General features: G+C 44.2%; 1 protein-coding gene across 1 annotated transcript in view; it reads left to right on the forward strand.

Moving 5' to 3' along the window:
• ADAM19 (ADAM metallopeptidase domain 19) overlaps nt 1–14,397 on the forward strand; it is a 32,798-nt gene extending 18,401 nt beyond the window's left edge. Inside the window, exons 8-23 of the mRNA XM_086471128.1 lie at nt 334–405; nt 1,246–1,412; nt 2,578–2,662; nt 2,910–3,049; nt 4,645–4,822; nt 5,504–5,593; nt 6,603–6,798; nt 7,080–7,188; nt 7,714–7,918; nt 8,454–8,534; nt 9,571–9,679; nt 9,782–9,917; nt 10,127–10,193; nt 10,740–10,949; nt 13,355–13,501; nt 14,298–14,397. Coding sequence (XP_086327254.1) covers nt 334–405; nt 1,246–1,412; nt 2,578–2,662; nt 2,910–3,049; nt 4,645–4,822; nt 5,504–5,593; nt 6,603–6,798; nt 7,080–7,188; nt 7,714–7,918; nt 8,454–8,534; nt 9,571–9,679; nt 9,782–9,917; nt 10,127–10,193; nt 10,740–10,949; nt 13,355–13,501; nt 14,298–14,372 — 2,067 coding nt within the window. The 3' untranslated portion in view covers nt 14,373–14,397. The remainder of the gene's footprint in view (nt 1–333; nt 406–1,245; nt 1,413–2,577; nt 2,663–2,909; nt 3,050–4,644; nt 4,823–5,503; nt 5,594–6,602; nt 6,799–7,079; nt 7,189–7,713; nt 7,919–8,453; nt 8,535–9,570; nt 9,680–9,781; nt 9,918–10,126; nt 10,194–10,739; nt 10,950–13,354; nt 13,502–14,297) is intronic.
• The last annotated feature ends 2,737 nt before the right edge of the window (nt 14,398–17,134 follow it).

The following is a 17,134-nucleotide window of genomic DNA, read 5'->3' on the forward strand; positions in this document are numbered from 1 at the left end:
CATGTATTTTACCTGGCACATTTGTCAGTTCTTTGTCAGCCCCTGGCTCTGGGGGCTCTGATGAGTTTGGATTGCTCCACTGTGTTACTACCACCATTTGAGCAACATCACTGCAGTGAGATGCCAGGCATGGATTCTGAATATACGTGTATGCGTGGGCGGATTCTGAATACATATGTATGGGTGGGCTTGTAGTCAGATGTACAGTGAAGGAAGGCTTTTGGGCTTTGCTTCATTGTTACCTTCTTATTCCCAGAGTAACGTGACTTTTTAAAACAAATTTCAGCTCTTTCTAGTTGCCTTTGTGCTCCCTGACATCTTCATTTTGTTCAGTTTCAGAAGCATCACTTCAGCATTGAAGCAACAAGGCTTAAATTAGTGGAGGCTGCTAATTACGTAGATAAGGTGAGATCAGGTGTGTGTGAACTGTGGAAAGCAAAGTCCAAATCATGAATTATGAGAATTAATTGTGGCGGAAGAAGACTGCTTTCTTGGGAGACAGAATAATGTTTCAACAGTTCTCCCCAGTGACTTGGGGAGCGTAGAGCATCTGACAAACAATTCTGTTGTTGGACATCAAGGATGGGGTGGGGGAGTCTCCATTCCTTACCTTGGAGCCAGCATGAGCATCTCTGTGTTTTAATACATCTCTGTGTTAACTGTGTTACCTAAATACTGCTTTTGACAAGAGACTAAGGTATTTACTTCACATTGTAGAAATCTTGGCAAGTAGAGCTGGAAAGCGCCTTCAGAGGTCATCCTTGCAGTGATACCCAATGCTGCTGAAGTAAACTTCACTACTTTTCAGATCTACTTCCTTCATACGCCTCTTCTTTCCTTAAACTCCTTCTACTACTCCCTTCACCCCACCGCCATGAAGATTTGTCCTGTTGGTACTTGACGTGGGCAGCAGATTATTTCCTTCCTCTTTTGAGGAATTTTGACATATCTAAAGATAAACATGATGTCAGTCTCCAGTCTTTGTTTCTCTAGATTATCTCTTTGTCGTTCATTTAAAAATGAAAGTTCAGCATCTCTAGTTCAATCAAGTTTAGGTTTGTGGTGGTGCACATTCCTCTCTGCAGAGCTGTGGCGCTAAGTTCCAATGCAGTTCCAGAGGAAGCATATTCTTTCGACATGTGTATCTGTAGTAGCATTTAGTAGGATTTATACTGAAGATTTAAAACACAGTCAAATAAATTAGTGGTGCTCATTTTGTCGTCTCTTTTCCTTCCTGTATCTTAGTTTTACAGATCCCTGAATATCCGGATTGCCTTGGTGGGGCTGGAGATATGGAGTAATTGGAATAAATGTGATGTAACTGAGAATCCCTACTCCACCCTGAAGTCCTTTCTGGCCTGGAGTAGCAAGGAGCGTTTGCACAGAAAACACGATAACGCCCAACTAATCACGTAAGTTTATTTCTCCTGAAATAACCTGTTTCTGACAAGTTGGTTGGTTGGGTGGGAAATCAATATGTAAGATTATATCGTTCTAAGATTCATAGTGGCAGATTTATGTAGTGGCTCCTCAGCCAGCATTAAGCTCTGACACCCAGAGCACAACCACATTCAGAGAAGTGGAGGTCCCAGGCTATGCAGCAGCCTCAATACACATGCCTCAAAGTGCATCATCTTTATTGTGTGTGTGTATCATGAGCAGCTGCACGTGATCTGTCACTGCTATGTGTACAATTTCAAGAAAATCTGAACCATAAGCAAGACCTGTAAAGGGGAGCTAAGCCCTTTGTGGAAGGCATTCATTCCCAACTCATCCTGCTGAGACAGAGGGGACACCACCCTGGGAGCTAGCTGATGGCCTGTGACTCATCCTGCTGATCTCAGTAGTGCCAGTAGCTAAGGCCAGCAGTGCAGTTGTCATTGGAAGAAAAATTTGCAGCAACCGTTAGACCTCCTTACCTCGTCCATGGTAATTCATCCATCAGTAAATAGTGGTGAGTCAGAGGAGAAACCTGTAGGACTGAAATGCAGAGATACAGTGCCTTTTCCCTTGTTTTCTTGGCTGATTGGATGTTTTTTCCCTTTAACATTACTGTGCTTCATCTTCACCTGATCGTGTCCTGAGCACAATTTCCAGAGGTCCCATCTTAGACATGTGGGCAGGGACAGTGCAGAATTCCCGCTCACCAGGCAGGAGCTGAGCATGGCTGTACCTCAAAGATGTTATCTAGTACTCTGTCAGGTCCCTGAATCCCAAGATGGCAAATATCAGGCTTAAGGTAAATTAAATATTCACAAACAGTACCCAATTAAGGATCCTGAAATAATCTTTTCTGTGCTTGTTGCAGAGCTCAGCAGAAGCACTTTTTTGGCACTAGACAGTTATAAAAAATAGGATTGGATGGTTGGCCCATAAAACAAAGTAGTAGTCCAAGAAAAATAGGTCTTAAGGCTTTGTAGCTCTGCTATAATGTCCTATACTTGAAGATGCTACTAAAGAAAATGTATTCACCTGACACTGTGTATGTATAAAGCTGTGGACTGCAGGATGCATTTTTCTACCTTGCCTTCTCAAGCGCCTCAGTGCCATTTCATGGTCTTTCTGGGTTGATTTTAGGGGTGTGCCTTTCCAAGGTACCACAGTAGGCTTGGCTCCCGTGATGTCCATGTGTTCTGATTTCCAGTCAGGAGGAGTAAACATGGTAAGTAATTGCTAATACCTAATATGATGTTTCTTGCCAGCAGTGAATACATAGGATAGATGCCTCCTAAAGCCCAGGAAGAAAGTAATTCCCATGAAGACCTCTAGCTCACCCTCTCATAGGCAGGAATACCTTCAGTAGATGTCTTCTACATGTAGAAACGAGAAGTGCTGCTTACCTCACTGTTTCAGAGGTGCACAGGACAGGCTCAGGCAAAATGCTGACGTGCCTCTTTGACCTTGCACAGGATCACTCTGATAATGCCCTTGGTGTTGCTGCTACCATTGCCCATGAGATGGGACACAATTTTGGCATGAATCATGATTCAGCTGGCTGCTGTACTACCCCTGCAGAAGACGGAGGCTGCATCATGGCTTCTGCAACTGGGTGAGTTCGTCTTACAGGGTCTCACAGAAAAATGCAAAGGGCTTCGTTACAAGAGCCTTGATGGAGTAAGAGCTAGAAACGCAGACTGACGGTGGGTCTGTTGCTGCCTGTTGGAGCCAGCGTGTTTGTAGAGAAGATACTGCTGGGCAAACCCTGGCTCATGTTTCAGTAGCAATTTGCTAAATTCCAATGAATTTATTCCTGCCTGAGATTTGCCTTAGTTAATGTAGGGACCTGGCAGAATTTAGAAGAGGAGCTCTAAACTGTCTGGTAAAATGGAAAATTTGCCTATCATCTTCTGTGCCTGAGAGACTGTCTCAGGACCCCCCTAATCCCTCGTCTCTGAGTTTATGCTTCCCACTCTGTCATAACAAATGATCCATCACCCCAAAGCAAGTTCAATGCATGTATGCACACGTCCTTCTGCAAAACCTGGACTGCCTGTTGCCAGCGAGTACAGAGAAGTGAGGGGTGACTGCAACATGTGTGACCTTGGCCTGTAGAGGTTTACATGGGTTTCATTTCTGTGTTGCAGATGAGATACGTAGATATATAGTTGATAGGGTTTCTAAAGCATCTCATGCAAAAGCTAACATGGGTTGTAATGTGGTAAAAAGAGAAAAAAGGATTGTTTCAGGAAATAACTGATTTTTATTAAAAGGCACAGCAATAGGGCTATGTTTCTAAGTCAGAAGACATGAAAACAGACCAACTACATGTTGTCTTAAGAATAATGCTTGGTTTCAATAAGCCACAGAAAGCCTGTGTTTAAAAGGGAAGAAATAGTTGCTTTGAGAGAAGAGGGAAATGAGAGTGATTCTGGAAACCCACAGGGATTCCAGAGCTCTTTTTGGACGAGAAATCACAACAGCTTCTATAATTCATTTACATAAAAAGTTCAGATGAACGCATTCACTTAAAGCCACATTCCCTGTTTCCTCAAGCCTTCCTCCTTGGGGTTCAGCAGGTTTTAACAAAATTTTCTCCATAGATATCTTCTTTTACATGCATGATTTCCTTCAAATAAGGAAAAACATTTAGGTGAGAGGTGAAAACATAGTGGCATGCAAGTAGAACACACAACATGAACTCGCATATGCACTGTCATCTATGGATTGCATAGGTTCTGGCATTGTAGCAACAGAAATTAGTAACTCACGTAACAGAAAATATTCACATCCTTTGCAATGAGGCAGTAGATAGAAAACAGAAATATTTTTAGCAGTTAGATTCACAAGCAGTTATTCACAATCTGAGTGCTGGATTCTCAGCCTTGTTCAAGCAGTTAGGAATAAACCACAGCTTCAGTATTGAGCAGGTAAGGACAGCCATACTTGTCAGCTATCAAAGTCAAATCTAACTCAATGTATTTTGTTTCAATAAAGTTTATTTTTTAAGGTCATTATATTACTAGACAGTCTTGCAGTGCAATCTCACCTTACCTTCAAATGTAATCCAGATGGATCTGATTTTGAACAGGCACACAAAATCATGATGCACTTTAGCACTTGTCAGGATTTACATGTGCTCGTTTTTGGTTCTCTAAACCGTTGCCCAGATCTGTCTTGATGTTTTTCTACACTGTCCATATTCAGGCACCCATTCCCCAAGGTGTTCAACCAGTGCAATAGGAAAGAGCTGGAGAAGTATCTGCAGTCTGGTGGAGGGATGTGTCTGTCCAATATGCCGGATACCAAAAAAATGTATGGTGGAAAGAAATGTGGGAATGGCTACTTGGAAGAGGGGGAGGAGTGTGACTGTGGAGAGGTGGAGGTAACAATTGTTTAGATCCATCCATTTGGGGTTTAGTGGGACACAATGGTTTTAGTATGTGTTTTGCAAATACAGTTATGTGATATGTAAAGAGCTCTTGTTCATGCAGGAGATATGCATACCTTCCCTGCATGTAAATGTATACACAAAGTAAATCAAGGTTGTAAAGTATCGTGCCTAACTAAATTCACAGTGTGTAGCACAATGCATCCCAGAACTGAGGGATAGTGTAATCTGTGGCTGAGCAGAGGTAATGAAAAATTCGTTTTAAAAAGAAAAGAAGTGATCTCGGATGTTGCAGTTTCCTGTATAATAAGTTCACTTTACCTGCAGCTCCATTCTTGATAAGGATGGGGCTTCTCTTGGCGCTGCATCTCACTTCCCCAGAGCCACACTTTTCCTAATAAGACAAAAGAGAGCTGGAACTAGCAACTCATCAGATGTAACGAGCACAACCTATGGTACCCAGTCAGTCCAGCGGAGGATGCGGTTATGCAGTACCATAATTCAGCACATGCTGGGTATCATAAGCTCATTGTGGAAGGACGGCTGTTACCTTGTTTGCATGTAATTCATCATGTACAAGAACAGATTAGCGTCAGCCTCACACTTCGATGCTCTGGCACGTTCTTGTCTTGAACATCTGCCTTGTAAACTCTGCTGCATCTCACTGTCTTGCAGGAATGCAATAACCCCTGCTGCGACGCCAGCACTTGCTCCCTGAAGCTGGGTGCCGAATGTGCCCATGGCAGCTGCTGTCACCAGTGCAAGGTAGGACCTCTGGGTTTTCCTAATAATGGTGGTGGAAGTGTGAGGCTGAAAAATAGAGGGGAAAGGGGAGCAGACACAGCCAAACATGGAGTTCAGCTCCTCACCTGCACACAACGTGGTCTGATTATTAGGTACAACAGCTATGAGTAATCAAACTAGTGGGGTGTTTTCTTCTAGCTGACTAATTTAATTGACTCCTGTGATAACTTAAGATGAGCTGTGAATGCTGCTGGAGTGAAGTCACACTGCCTCTCTGAAACACTTAAGGATGGGATGAATCAGAAGGCTGGTTAAAATGTGTTTCTGATTTTTGAGCCAAAGAGCTCAAGCTTTGACAATCAATTATCTCAAAAATGAACATAGGTGAACATTTCCCTTAAGCCCATTTTTGTGTTTGTACATTGACTACATGCTCTTACTGACCTACCTCGAGCGTGTGAAAAATAATTTTCCAGGAATCCACATGCACTCACTTTTTTTCAGAAAAGACTTGGAAAACCTCCTAGATGTGACTGTGTATGCCCTTCCATGTCCAAGAATGAACGGGTAAAGTCATAAGCAAAGGAGACATAAGTTACACATTAGGAAAATGTCTCCAGCAGAAATGACAGTCAAACACTGAAACAAACTTCAACAACAGGGAGGTTTTGGGGAATGGATTACACAAACATCTGTCAGAAATGGTTTAGGTAAATCAGATCCTACCCTAGAGTAGAGGGAGATGGATCGATGTCCCCTTGAGATCTAGCAGCTGTACTTTCTGTGCATGATCTCAGTGCTACCTGGGGAAGGGATCCAGTCATTGATTTGATTCTACACAGCTCACCCAGTTAGTGAAGTTAAAGAGTCACCTGGATCACTGCTGACCTCAAAAAAACCTAAAACAATGTGGGTGAAGAGATGTACAAAAGATTTTTTTCTTACTACTACTAGGGAGTCATTGTGCAGACATGAAACCACAAAGGAGCCGAACAAGAATTCATTTTTTTTCCCCTTTGTATATTTTTAGCTGATGTCTCCAGGAACTCTCTGCAGGGAAAGATCAGGACTCTGTGACCTCCCAGAATACTGCACTGGCGAGTCACCGTTTTGCCCCCCCAACTCTTACCAAATCGATGGGTCTTCCTGTGACGGAGGAGAGGCGTATTGCTACAGTGGCATGTGTCTCACATATAAAGACCAGTGCTTGCAGCTGTGGGGGCCTGGTAAGGACACTACTTGCAGCAAAATACATTGTCCTTTGAACAGACAATATTATGTGGCACCGTACTATTATTCACTCTGTGTAAAGCAGTAGTACCTTCCATACCTGTTACTGGTAGCAAAGTCTGAGGAGCCTTTTCTCCTGCCTTGCTCGCTTGCAGGAGGCAGCAAAAATTCCCCATGCTCAAACCACCCCAGAGGAAGAACAATTGAGCGGTTGGCATGGGGTGAGTTGGGCTGTCAGGCTCCACAGGAATCAGCCACGTGAATCTTTTCCATGCAGGAGCAAGGCCGGCACCAGACGCCTGCTTTGAGAAGGTTAATGCTGCTGGAGACATTTACGGGAACTGTGGGAAGGACATCTACGGCAACTACAGGAAGTGTGAGATGAGGTAGAAAGCAGAGTGGCAGCAAAGCGTTGCTTATTGGAGGAGATGGTTTTATATATTACAAAATTACGGGCCAGTAGATAAAACTGATCCATGCTTTGGTTTCACTCCCTCCCTCTGCTTTTTGGGAAACCAGCTGCATCCTCATTGGACTTAAAGCCCTTACAACTGCAGCTTTAGGTTTACCATTTTCCCTGCCTCTTGCATTTTAAAACATCTAGTTGATATTTTTTCAAAGCAACAGAAGAGGGGATTTTCAAATCTGTAATTTAAATGTAGCTTTTTAACTGAAACAAAAACTTAGTCTTATGTGTGATTTTGTTGGGGCTGGCCTACCCTCAGGGACAGTGAACTGGTACTATCAGTACCCACCAGACCCTGTTGCTTGGGCCAACTCTTGGGAGATACTTGTTCTTTTGACATTGAACAATGACTCAACACTGCTGCTTTAATTTACCTGTAAAGCTGGTAGCTGCAAAACATCCAGCAAGCCAGAAATAATCACTTTAGCCTTTCCTTTGAAATCAGAGATGCTAAATGTGGGAAGATCCAGTGCCAGAGCTCTGCTTCCAAACCCCTGCAGTCCAATGCAGTGGCCATAGACACAACTATCCGCATGCAGAGGACAGAGCTGAGGTGCCGAGGGACCCACGTGTACAGATCTGAAAGTGAAGAAAAGGAGATGCTGGATCCTGGCTTGGTGCTGACGGGAACAAAATGTGGGAGCCATCATGTAGGTACCGGCCTGGCTGCAATGGTTTTGGGGAGGTTCAAGGTGTCACTTTTCCACCTGGAAAGTGCTTTATGGCTATGAAGCCACTGATTGAGTAAAGCAAGAGAAAAATCATTTCTTACAGGTTTCTGAGAAGTAATGGAAGAATACACACCAAAGGCTATACCTTAAGTCTTTGCCAGATGAAGTCCAGGGCCAGTGGTACGCTTGGGATTTGCTAGTTGGTTGAGGATGTCTTGCTTGAGGTGACACACAGTTAGAAATCAAGACCCCTGGGAGCTCCTCCACAGACTTGCCACACGGGCATGGCCAAGCTATCAATTTCTGAGTTCTCTGACGTGCATTATCTGGGATTTAGGGTAGTGATTAAATGTTTGCTTGGAAACCAGGTTAACTTCGTGGCCTGTTGTCCTGCCCATGGTATTGCTTGTTTTGCCAAGGAGTCTGGGACCCTGCAAGTCACAAAATAGTAAGGCAGTAATATGGTACATAACCCAATGAGTTAACACTAAGTTTTTTGACCCTTTCTCTGCAGGTTTGCTTTGAGGGACGCTGCCAGAACACATCCATCATCTTTGACTCTGAAAGCTGTAGCAAGAAGTGCCACGGGCATGGAGTAGGTGTCTTCCTTTTCATCTCCATTTCAGACTGAAGCAGGATGGGCTGCCATTCATCTGTGGATGGTTGTTCAGCTCAGTTCTGATACCACACTTAGGTTCGCTCCAGGCTTTGGCTTCTTGATTATTAATTTTCACATTCCTTTCATGTTTGATGCAGTTTCTGGTCCATGAGTGTCCCTTTGGCATAGGATTTAAGGAGGGATGTGAATTACAAGGAAGGAAAAACAAGAAGGGGTAATCTTCCAGAAAAATATTCTGGGCCCAGTTTAGATTGAATAAAAAAAAAAAAAAAATCAGACTTACTGAAGGAAAAACATAGTAAAAGTCATCTTTAGAACAGTTTATCCCAAACTGTGCTGTGCCCCCAGAGGATGGAAAGAAAAGGCTGGTGAGAATTTTTTATACCTTTTTGCTGATGTTTCTGGCACAAAACATCAGCATCTCTCCATCTTTAGGGCCCAGTTGGGTAATGGAGAGGAATGATAAATACAGCAGTGTGCAGCAGTGTGTGCCTCCCTGAGCAGCTTGGGAGGCCCCATGATGTGCCTGACAAGGAGAGACTTGAAGCTGTGGGAAGTGATTTTCGGCTATTCCACAGAATCAAATTAAATGCTACAATTAGCACAGGACATCCCTAATCAGAGGGATCAGCCCCTCCTCCGGGGGCCACCTAGATGATAAAACAAAGAGCAATGGGCCAAGCAATAAACAATAAGAAATCTGCACTGGGTGGTAGGGACAGTTTAGAGGTAAGAACAAGAGAAAGGCATTTCTAAACGCTGCTTTTCTCCTGAATCCAGGTTAGTGGCACTTCAGCTGAAAAACCCTTGTCTTTTGGAGAAAGGGAGGATTTCTGAGGAAATAAAAGACACTGTCACTCCCTGAAATAAAAGTGTTTGCCAGCACTTAACTCCCTATTTATGCCAATAAGAGTTTCTTCTGTAGTGTTTTATCCAGCAAAGGCTTATTTTTTTTTCAGCTTGCAGATTCTTCAGGAGCTGGCACTAAAGTCTCTGTGTCTTCCTCCTCCAGGTCTGCAATAACAACAAGAACTGCCACTGCAATCAGGGGTGGGCCCCCCCATTTTGTAACAAGCAGGGTAGGGGAGGAAGCTTGGACAGTGGTCCCCCCGTGCCCAAAGGTGAGTGGGACCAACTCTGCTACAGTGGTGCTTCAGGAGGACTTGAGTTAGATTGGGAGCAGAGAATTTTCCGTTTAACTAACTCTACTTTCTTTCCCTCAGGCCCTTCAGCAGTCGTGATAACTCTCGCAATCCTGGCTCCCATTCTTGTTCTCATTGGAATCATGTTTTTATTCTATTATCTGAAATGCTGGAATAAATTTGCCATCTGTTCTCTAGAGAAGACCCTGCAGTTCAGGTAAATTGTCAGTGCTATGCCTTGTCCGCTTGCATCCACCCCTTTCAGTGCCAGGACAGAAGAGAAATTGCAAAGGCTGTGAGGAATGTAAATGGGTTTGTTGGTATAGTCAGTATTTGCTTCTCATTTTTTTACTTTGTTTAAAATATAATGGAAAATAGAGCAAAGAAAGGAAATAACATTTACTCTTTTCTTTCTCTCATTGTCAGTGACACCCCTGGAAATGGGCATGCAAACCCTGCCTTCAAGTTGAAAACCCCCCAGGAGCAGAGGAAGGTAGGGGCAAGGTCACCTTCCACCTCCCTGGGGAGAGATGCAGCTGCCCTAAGATATGGGATGTGGGTCCCTCTCACACTGCAATTAGGGAGTGGTTTTATCAAAGGATGGGAAAGATAGACAGAAGTCACCCATGGCTGAAAGTCAGCGGGAGCTGAATGTAGTATCTATTTCTAGCAATCTCCTTAAAGGCAGGAGCTGGGATTTGACCAGGCTGATGTGGCCACTTGTCTCTCCTGATAGATCCTCTTATGTCACGGTGCCCTCTCAAAACTGTAGAAATTGCAAACCCTGGATTTATTTGCGAGGTCACATACGATGCTACTGCCTGAGTTATTCTGTTCTCTTAATTCCCATTTCTGCCTCATGATCCCAGTCTATCTAGTCAACACTTAATAGACATGTACAACACATACCAGTGTCACAGGCAATATTTTCTATGTGGCTCATAGACCTCATGTAGATCGTCAAAAGTATAGCAGAGAGTAAAAAGGTGGTTTGAAGTGGAAATACCTAACTCCAGGGACTTGTGGGTCTTCTGCACAGGTGATCGTCTTCCCTGAAATCCCATCAAAACCTCCTCCCCAGCAAGCTCCAGGGCTCCGAGTAAACACGCAGCAGCCGCCCGCCATCTCCCCTGGCTGCGGCGTGGGGCAGCCTGCTGGGCCAGCACAGCCAGCACCTGCGAAGAACATTGCCCAGCGGACACCCCCAAGCAGGCCAGCACCTCCTGCTCCCAAACCCCCTGTCTCTCAGGTATGGAGTCGTGCCACTGTCCTGCAGATGCAGTTTGATGGGAAGTTTGTTCCAGGTGAGGCTGGGGAAGCCTCTCTAACCCAAGCAGGGGTGTAGGAGTTACTGTGCTCACTAGCGCATGCTCTGTCTCACCACAGGACAATTACTGCTGGTCCTCCTTGCTTTGTAGTGTAGCTGACATGACCGTGCTGGGTGCTAGCACACATAATTATTCTTAATTCAAGTCCCCTGGTACCTCTGACCTGGACCTGAATCAGGTAGCTTGGATCACTAAGCAGCATTCACTTTACCAAGGCCATCTCAACACTTTTTAGCTGCAAATCAAATAGGTAATTTGCCAGGAATGGAAGGACTGTACAGATTTTTCCCTAAGCAAGCCTAACATAGCTCCTCTTACCAATTGTGTGCGTTTTATCTCCTGCAAACAAGCCGTTCTCAGATTACCAGTCAGCAACAAGTCTGAGGTTCAGTACTGAGTACAGGATCTCCATTCCTTGGGATGATCCTCCAGCTATCTTGCATTTGGCCATTCCTGGACTAAAGCCTCGGGAGCCTCAGACAAATTTTGATGTGGAACAGAAATGGGACCTTTATCATGTTGCATAGGAAACATTAGACTTAACCCAGACTGACCCCATCTTATGTGAGCATCCTTGCCATAAGGTTATTTTGAGGGTTATAAGGAAAGGGTATTGATTTACTTCTTTTGCTGGCAATTTTGTTCTAAGTTTAGTACAGACCCCACATTCTTATGGAAAAGATGGCAAATCACTCTGACTTAAAAATATTCCATACTAGCTTTATTAGATTAGAGCCAGTGAAGAAGCAAAGGGCTCAGTTACAGGGGACAGCAGGAGGCTGGCTCCCAGGCAGTCTCTCTCTGAAGGATGTAGAGAAAAACAAACCCAAAATATTTTAGTGAATGGGATTTGTTTCTAGCTCCATTGTTCCTGTGAACGGCCGGCACTTCAGCAGGAAAGAAAACTAAAACAAAAGCAGGAAGCTGACTGTAGTAAATAAAGAATAGGTATCCTTCCCAGCTGGTTGTTGACAAGTTCCCCCCAGTCTCCATTGTGCTCCCCCCCCAATGCATCCAGTCTCTTTATCTCGGTCAGACCTACTAGATGGAACACTTTTCCTAGGATTTCCAAAAGAAACCTTGCCATTTCCAGGTTGGAGGAGAGCCACAAGATGCAGAATGTACAGGGGAAATAATTCATTTCACTGTTTGCTAGTGTCAGTGTCCTTCCTAGATGTTTGCAGTATCTGCCAGATTTGCTCTCTTGCTATTCCTATAGGAGCTCTTTGGACCCAGCGGTTGGTGGGATTTAGTCTGCCTTGTCCTTCCTGCAGTCACAGGGCAAGGTCCTTGGAGAGCAAGATATCCCCAAACATTGGCTGATGCAGCCATCAAGCCTTGCATTTATGCATAGTCTAAGGAGACTGCAGGGTTTTTAGGTGCCCTCCAAGTTGTGAGTGCAGCTGTGTTTATTAAATCAACACCTGTAAGCCAGTGACTTAGCACAGACACTGAGCAACAACAGGCAGTTAGTTCTTGTGTGGGTAACTTCTCCCCAGGGGCATGCTTTACACTGAAACTCATTAGACAAATGGAAAATATAATGCTCTGAGTATCCTATTAGGGACAGCTGCGCACACAAACAAAGTAATAACTGGTTGTCAGTGGGTGCAGGGCTGCGCGTGTTTGTACGAGCACACACATATACGTGTATATAGGGTTTACAGGCATTGTAGGGGCAATCATATGGTGAGTGTATGTGCGTGAAACTTGCTTCCAGCCTGACGTGCATCAATAATGGGGCTAATGAAAAGGCTCTAAGCACATAGCTTCCCTATTACTTGCAAAATTCAAGGCGTAAAACTTCTGGATCCTCTAGCAGCCAGAATATGATCTGCTTTCAGCCCACAGCCCCATTTAGGAGGCAGAGCGAGGTAACCCTGTTAACCCTGTTTGCTTGTCTTCTGTTTGAAGCCAGCTGCCCAGCAGCCTAAAACCAGTCTTCCTGAAACTTGATAGGTGAAAAGCTCTACGTGTTGAAAGCCACTAATCACTTCCATAATGTGATAAGTAATAGTGGCAGCCACCCACACTCCCTCCTTGCTTCAGAAAGAGAGAGGTCTTTGCAAGCATGGGTTTACCTGTATCCCTTCAGTCCTTTGTCTCAGGCAGCGATGCTACAGGCTGAGTTGTGATGGGGACTCCTGCCCAAGTCTGTAAGGTTTTTTTCATCATGCAGCAACTCCAAACCAGAGACATCGAGGTGTGCAGCTGCATACCCAATCTGCTCTCTCAGACTTACAAAATATTAAAAATACTGTCTTTTTTTTTCCAGGCCAGGCATCTCTCCAGGCTGAGAATTGAAAACTCTTTCTTTCTTGTGTAGGATATCTCTAGGCCCCGGCCACCCCAAAGAGCTTTGCCAGCTAATCCTGTCCCAACCAGACCCAGAGCCTGCCTGGGGAACAGCCCTGCCATCTCACTGCCTCCCGCGCACCCCAGAACCCCAGGACAGCTCCAGCCTGCAGGAGAGGTAGGCACTAAATGCAGTGATAGGAAGCACAGCAGCATCCCCTCACCACTGGGGAATAAAGTACTCTGAAGGGAGTAACCTTGCTATCATACCACAAAACACCTTCATGCACAGCCCCAGTGGGTGGAAATGGAGAGGGTTTATTGGTTGCCTTTATTGCAGGTGCCTCTGTTTTTACTTGTTCCTTATTAATCATTTACTGTGTTAAGCAAAACGGTTAATTCAGTCCTCCACATTCCTGAGCACTTCCTCAGATAAGACATTTGTGTGCGCGGGGCTGAGTGATGGAGGGGGTCAAGGTGTGTGTGACCCACAATGGTCAGTGAAGAGCAGCAAAACAGAAAAGTCCACACAAGACTTGAGGACCTCAGTAATGAACAGAAATTTTCTCCAGTCTCTCTAGCCATGGCTAAGGAGATGCCTTCTCTGCAGGGAGTGTTTCCCAAAATTGTCCTTAATAAGGACAGTTAATAAGGGTCTTCGCTTGCTGAGTTCAGCTCCCTACAAACTGGACCCCTTAACACAAAACACCTCCACTCCACGCACTACAGGTGCTGCCTCCAGCCTGCAACATACTTGAGGCCAGCTGTGAAAAACAGAGAAAACTGCATGAATTCCATCGTGCCCCTGGTGGGAGAGTTTCCAATGTGATGCATTAGGGCGTGATTGCATGTGAATGGAGACAGGCTTCCCCTGGCCAGCTGTAACATCAGCTCCAGGAGAGGGCAGGGGCAGCATTTGCTCTTTCATCAGTGCTCACTCGTCTCTCTTTTCCCCTGTTTTCCATCTCACCCAGAATACTGGTGTCAGGACGGCTGGAGCAGGGAATGTCTTGAAAGTGGGACAGCCAGGCTCCTGTGGGCACTCATGAAGCAGTCAGTTCCTGGCTTGCCGTGACCTTCACAGGGGACTGGATGGCCTTCATCACCCAAAAAAGAGATTCACGGCCACAGACAGTGTCTTGGTTCTTCTCCTTTAACCTCACCTGTTTCCTATGTGACTCAACAAGCTGCAGTCAGGCTTGGCGAGGGCGCACCCAGGAACTGCACCGGTACATGCCAAGCTGAACTCAGTGCTCTCTGCTGATAGCCTTTTCCATATAGGGATGACTTGTTTATACGGTATTTAAATATTATTGTGCAATATCCAATGCAGGGATGGGGTGATGGGGGTTTCACATGTTTTTAATCAGTTATTTAAATGTTACCAGGGAGAACAAGCTGTGAATGCAGGTGCTGGCCCCAATGGGCTTTCATGTAAGACCCAGCCCTGTTGGCTTCCTCAGCCCGTCCATGCAGCTGCAGGAGCATACGTTGGTGCTATACAGAAACCACTGCCTCTTGGGAGAGCAGAAGGCAGCTGTTGATAACTTTCTTCAGCTTATTCTGAGTTTACAGTGGGTGGGAAGTGGGGCCACAACAGGGAGCAAACCATGGAAATATTCCTGGTTAAAATAATTTGTGGGTCACTGTGGATTTTGATTAGCTTTAATAGAGCAGATTAATTATTTTTCCCATACTACTATCTTCAGCAAGAGCATTGCAACCTGTGTGTCCTCCATCACTCGCTTGTCTTGCCTCAGTGCTGTAAGACCTGACAGCATCCCCAGTGTGGCCCGTGTGCTCTCATCTGTGTCACTGGGACACAGTCAAGGTACGACACAGAAACTCTCTGGCCAAGAATACAGGGCAAATGGCCAGAAGGAAGCTCAGCAAAAGCTAATCCTGAAACCTCCTCTCCAGCATACGGTACCGTGGGTAATCAGTAGGCACTTTTGCATGGGTCTCCTCAGGCTTCGGTCTGTGCTGAGCAGTAATTCAGCATGGGCTGTCTGCTCCCCATACCAGTGAGAAACCTACCTTAAAATTGCCCAGGTGGTAAAACAGCAGAAATATTAATGCAACACGTGGTGCTTTTGTAGGGCAGCTCTCTTACCCCAGGTTTTTTCTCCATGATGCAGATGGAGAGAGCTGTCTGTGTGCACTTTAAGTAGCTGATTTTCTCCTAATGGTTTGGGCTTTTGTACATTTTTTCTCAGGATTTTAAATGACAACCTTTTGTTATGCCATTTTTTTTTCTTTTTTTTTGGTTTGAAATTATTTCCTAGGAGAACACAGGGAATTCTGGAGCTATGGTTACAATAACAATTCTGTTGTGTCTGATTTATTATGGACAAATCCTCGAATGGTGTGATTGCTGCTGCACATGTGAGAAACTGTATTATTGGCATAAAGAAAAAAAAGTCTTGTCTGATAGTTCTCGTTCCCTAAGCTCTACTGATTGAAAAAACAGATAAACCCTGAGCACTCATTAAATTTGTAGTTATATGTAGCAGTATAGCTATAGCATGACTTAAACCATACTAGTTTTTGCAACTTTACTACCTCTTTCTCCACAAGGAAACAGTACACAGGGTGTGTGTTGATTTTCTGGTTGATTACTCCTTATCTTGATCATTTTGGGCCTTTTTTTACCTTCTGTATGCCTGGAAACAAAGCAACCTAAAAGACTTCTCTCTGAAATAATGGATGGCAAGTGAAAGACATCAGCTTTCTAATCTTTATATGTCTTTTTTCTATAGTTGGATTATATTACATATAAACAACCTATATTCAAAAAACACCCAAATTTATTGTTTCTTGGGGTGCAGGTAATGTGGCTGTGTAATGTTGTGTTTTACTGCTCACAAGTGGAGCAGTAAGCTGGGCGCATACTGTACACACACTGTAGTACTACAGATGCTACCACAAGAACTTGATCTTATATCTGAGCCCTTGCTGAAGACAGCAGCAAAGTTCTGCTACAGCCCTTGATCTTTATCAAATGGCCACCAACAATCACTAAGAATATTCTCACTGCATTTCATGTAAACATGGGATGAAACTTTTAAAAGTTTCCCCTGAACACACAAAGCTCAGAGAACAACTGGGTGTGCCCAAACCCTAATGGAAAACTTTATTCTGGAACATCATAAAGTCTCCAAAAGGTAGTTTTAAGTAAGCCATTTTAATTTTTTATATGTGTGCAAGCTGAGTGAGTAAGAACAAGGGAACTGCAGGAGGAGTAAAAGATGGTAAAATGTGATTTTTTTTTTTTTGAAAATAATGTTACTTGGGAGAACATATACCAAAATACATCTCACTTTCTCCTGTGTCCACATATTAAAGGTTTACAATAATGCTCTCTGTGCATCTATGCAAATACTTGAAGAATGCAATTCATTGTGCCTTTTGCTAGTTTTAATAAATTTGTCTGTTGTCATTAACAAACATTCTGTTACTGTGTACTATTTGGTTCAAATCTTCATTTTCTGTGTGGCACTTGTCCAGAGATGGCAGGATATCTGAAGGAATTGCTTTTACGAAATGCAGTTCTAGGCAGGGAGAAGGACGAGTCCTATTCACAATCTATTTCTAAAATAAAATGCATAAAACATTATACCTATTAGGATGCCAAAACCAAAGCCAGGGTGCACGAGTTGGATTATTTTCTGCTACCAAAGGAGGGCGCTGCTGTTTTACTCTCTGCCCCTGATGCTCTTTCGGCTGTACTCAGCTGCCCTTCAGCCTGTTTATCCTTCACGGCTACACCAATAAGATCAGAGAAATCATTAAAAACTTGCAGATCCAACTA

This window comes from Leptosomus discolor, chromosome 10 (assembly GCF_034619465.1).
Source record: "Leptosomus discolor isolate bLepDis1 chromosome 10, bLepDis1.hap2, whole genome shotgun sequence".
NCBI lineage: Eukaryota > Metazoa > Chordata > Aves > Leptosomiformes > Leptosomidae > Leptosomus > Leptosomus discolor.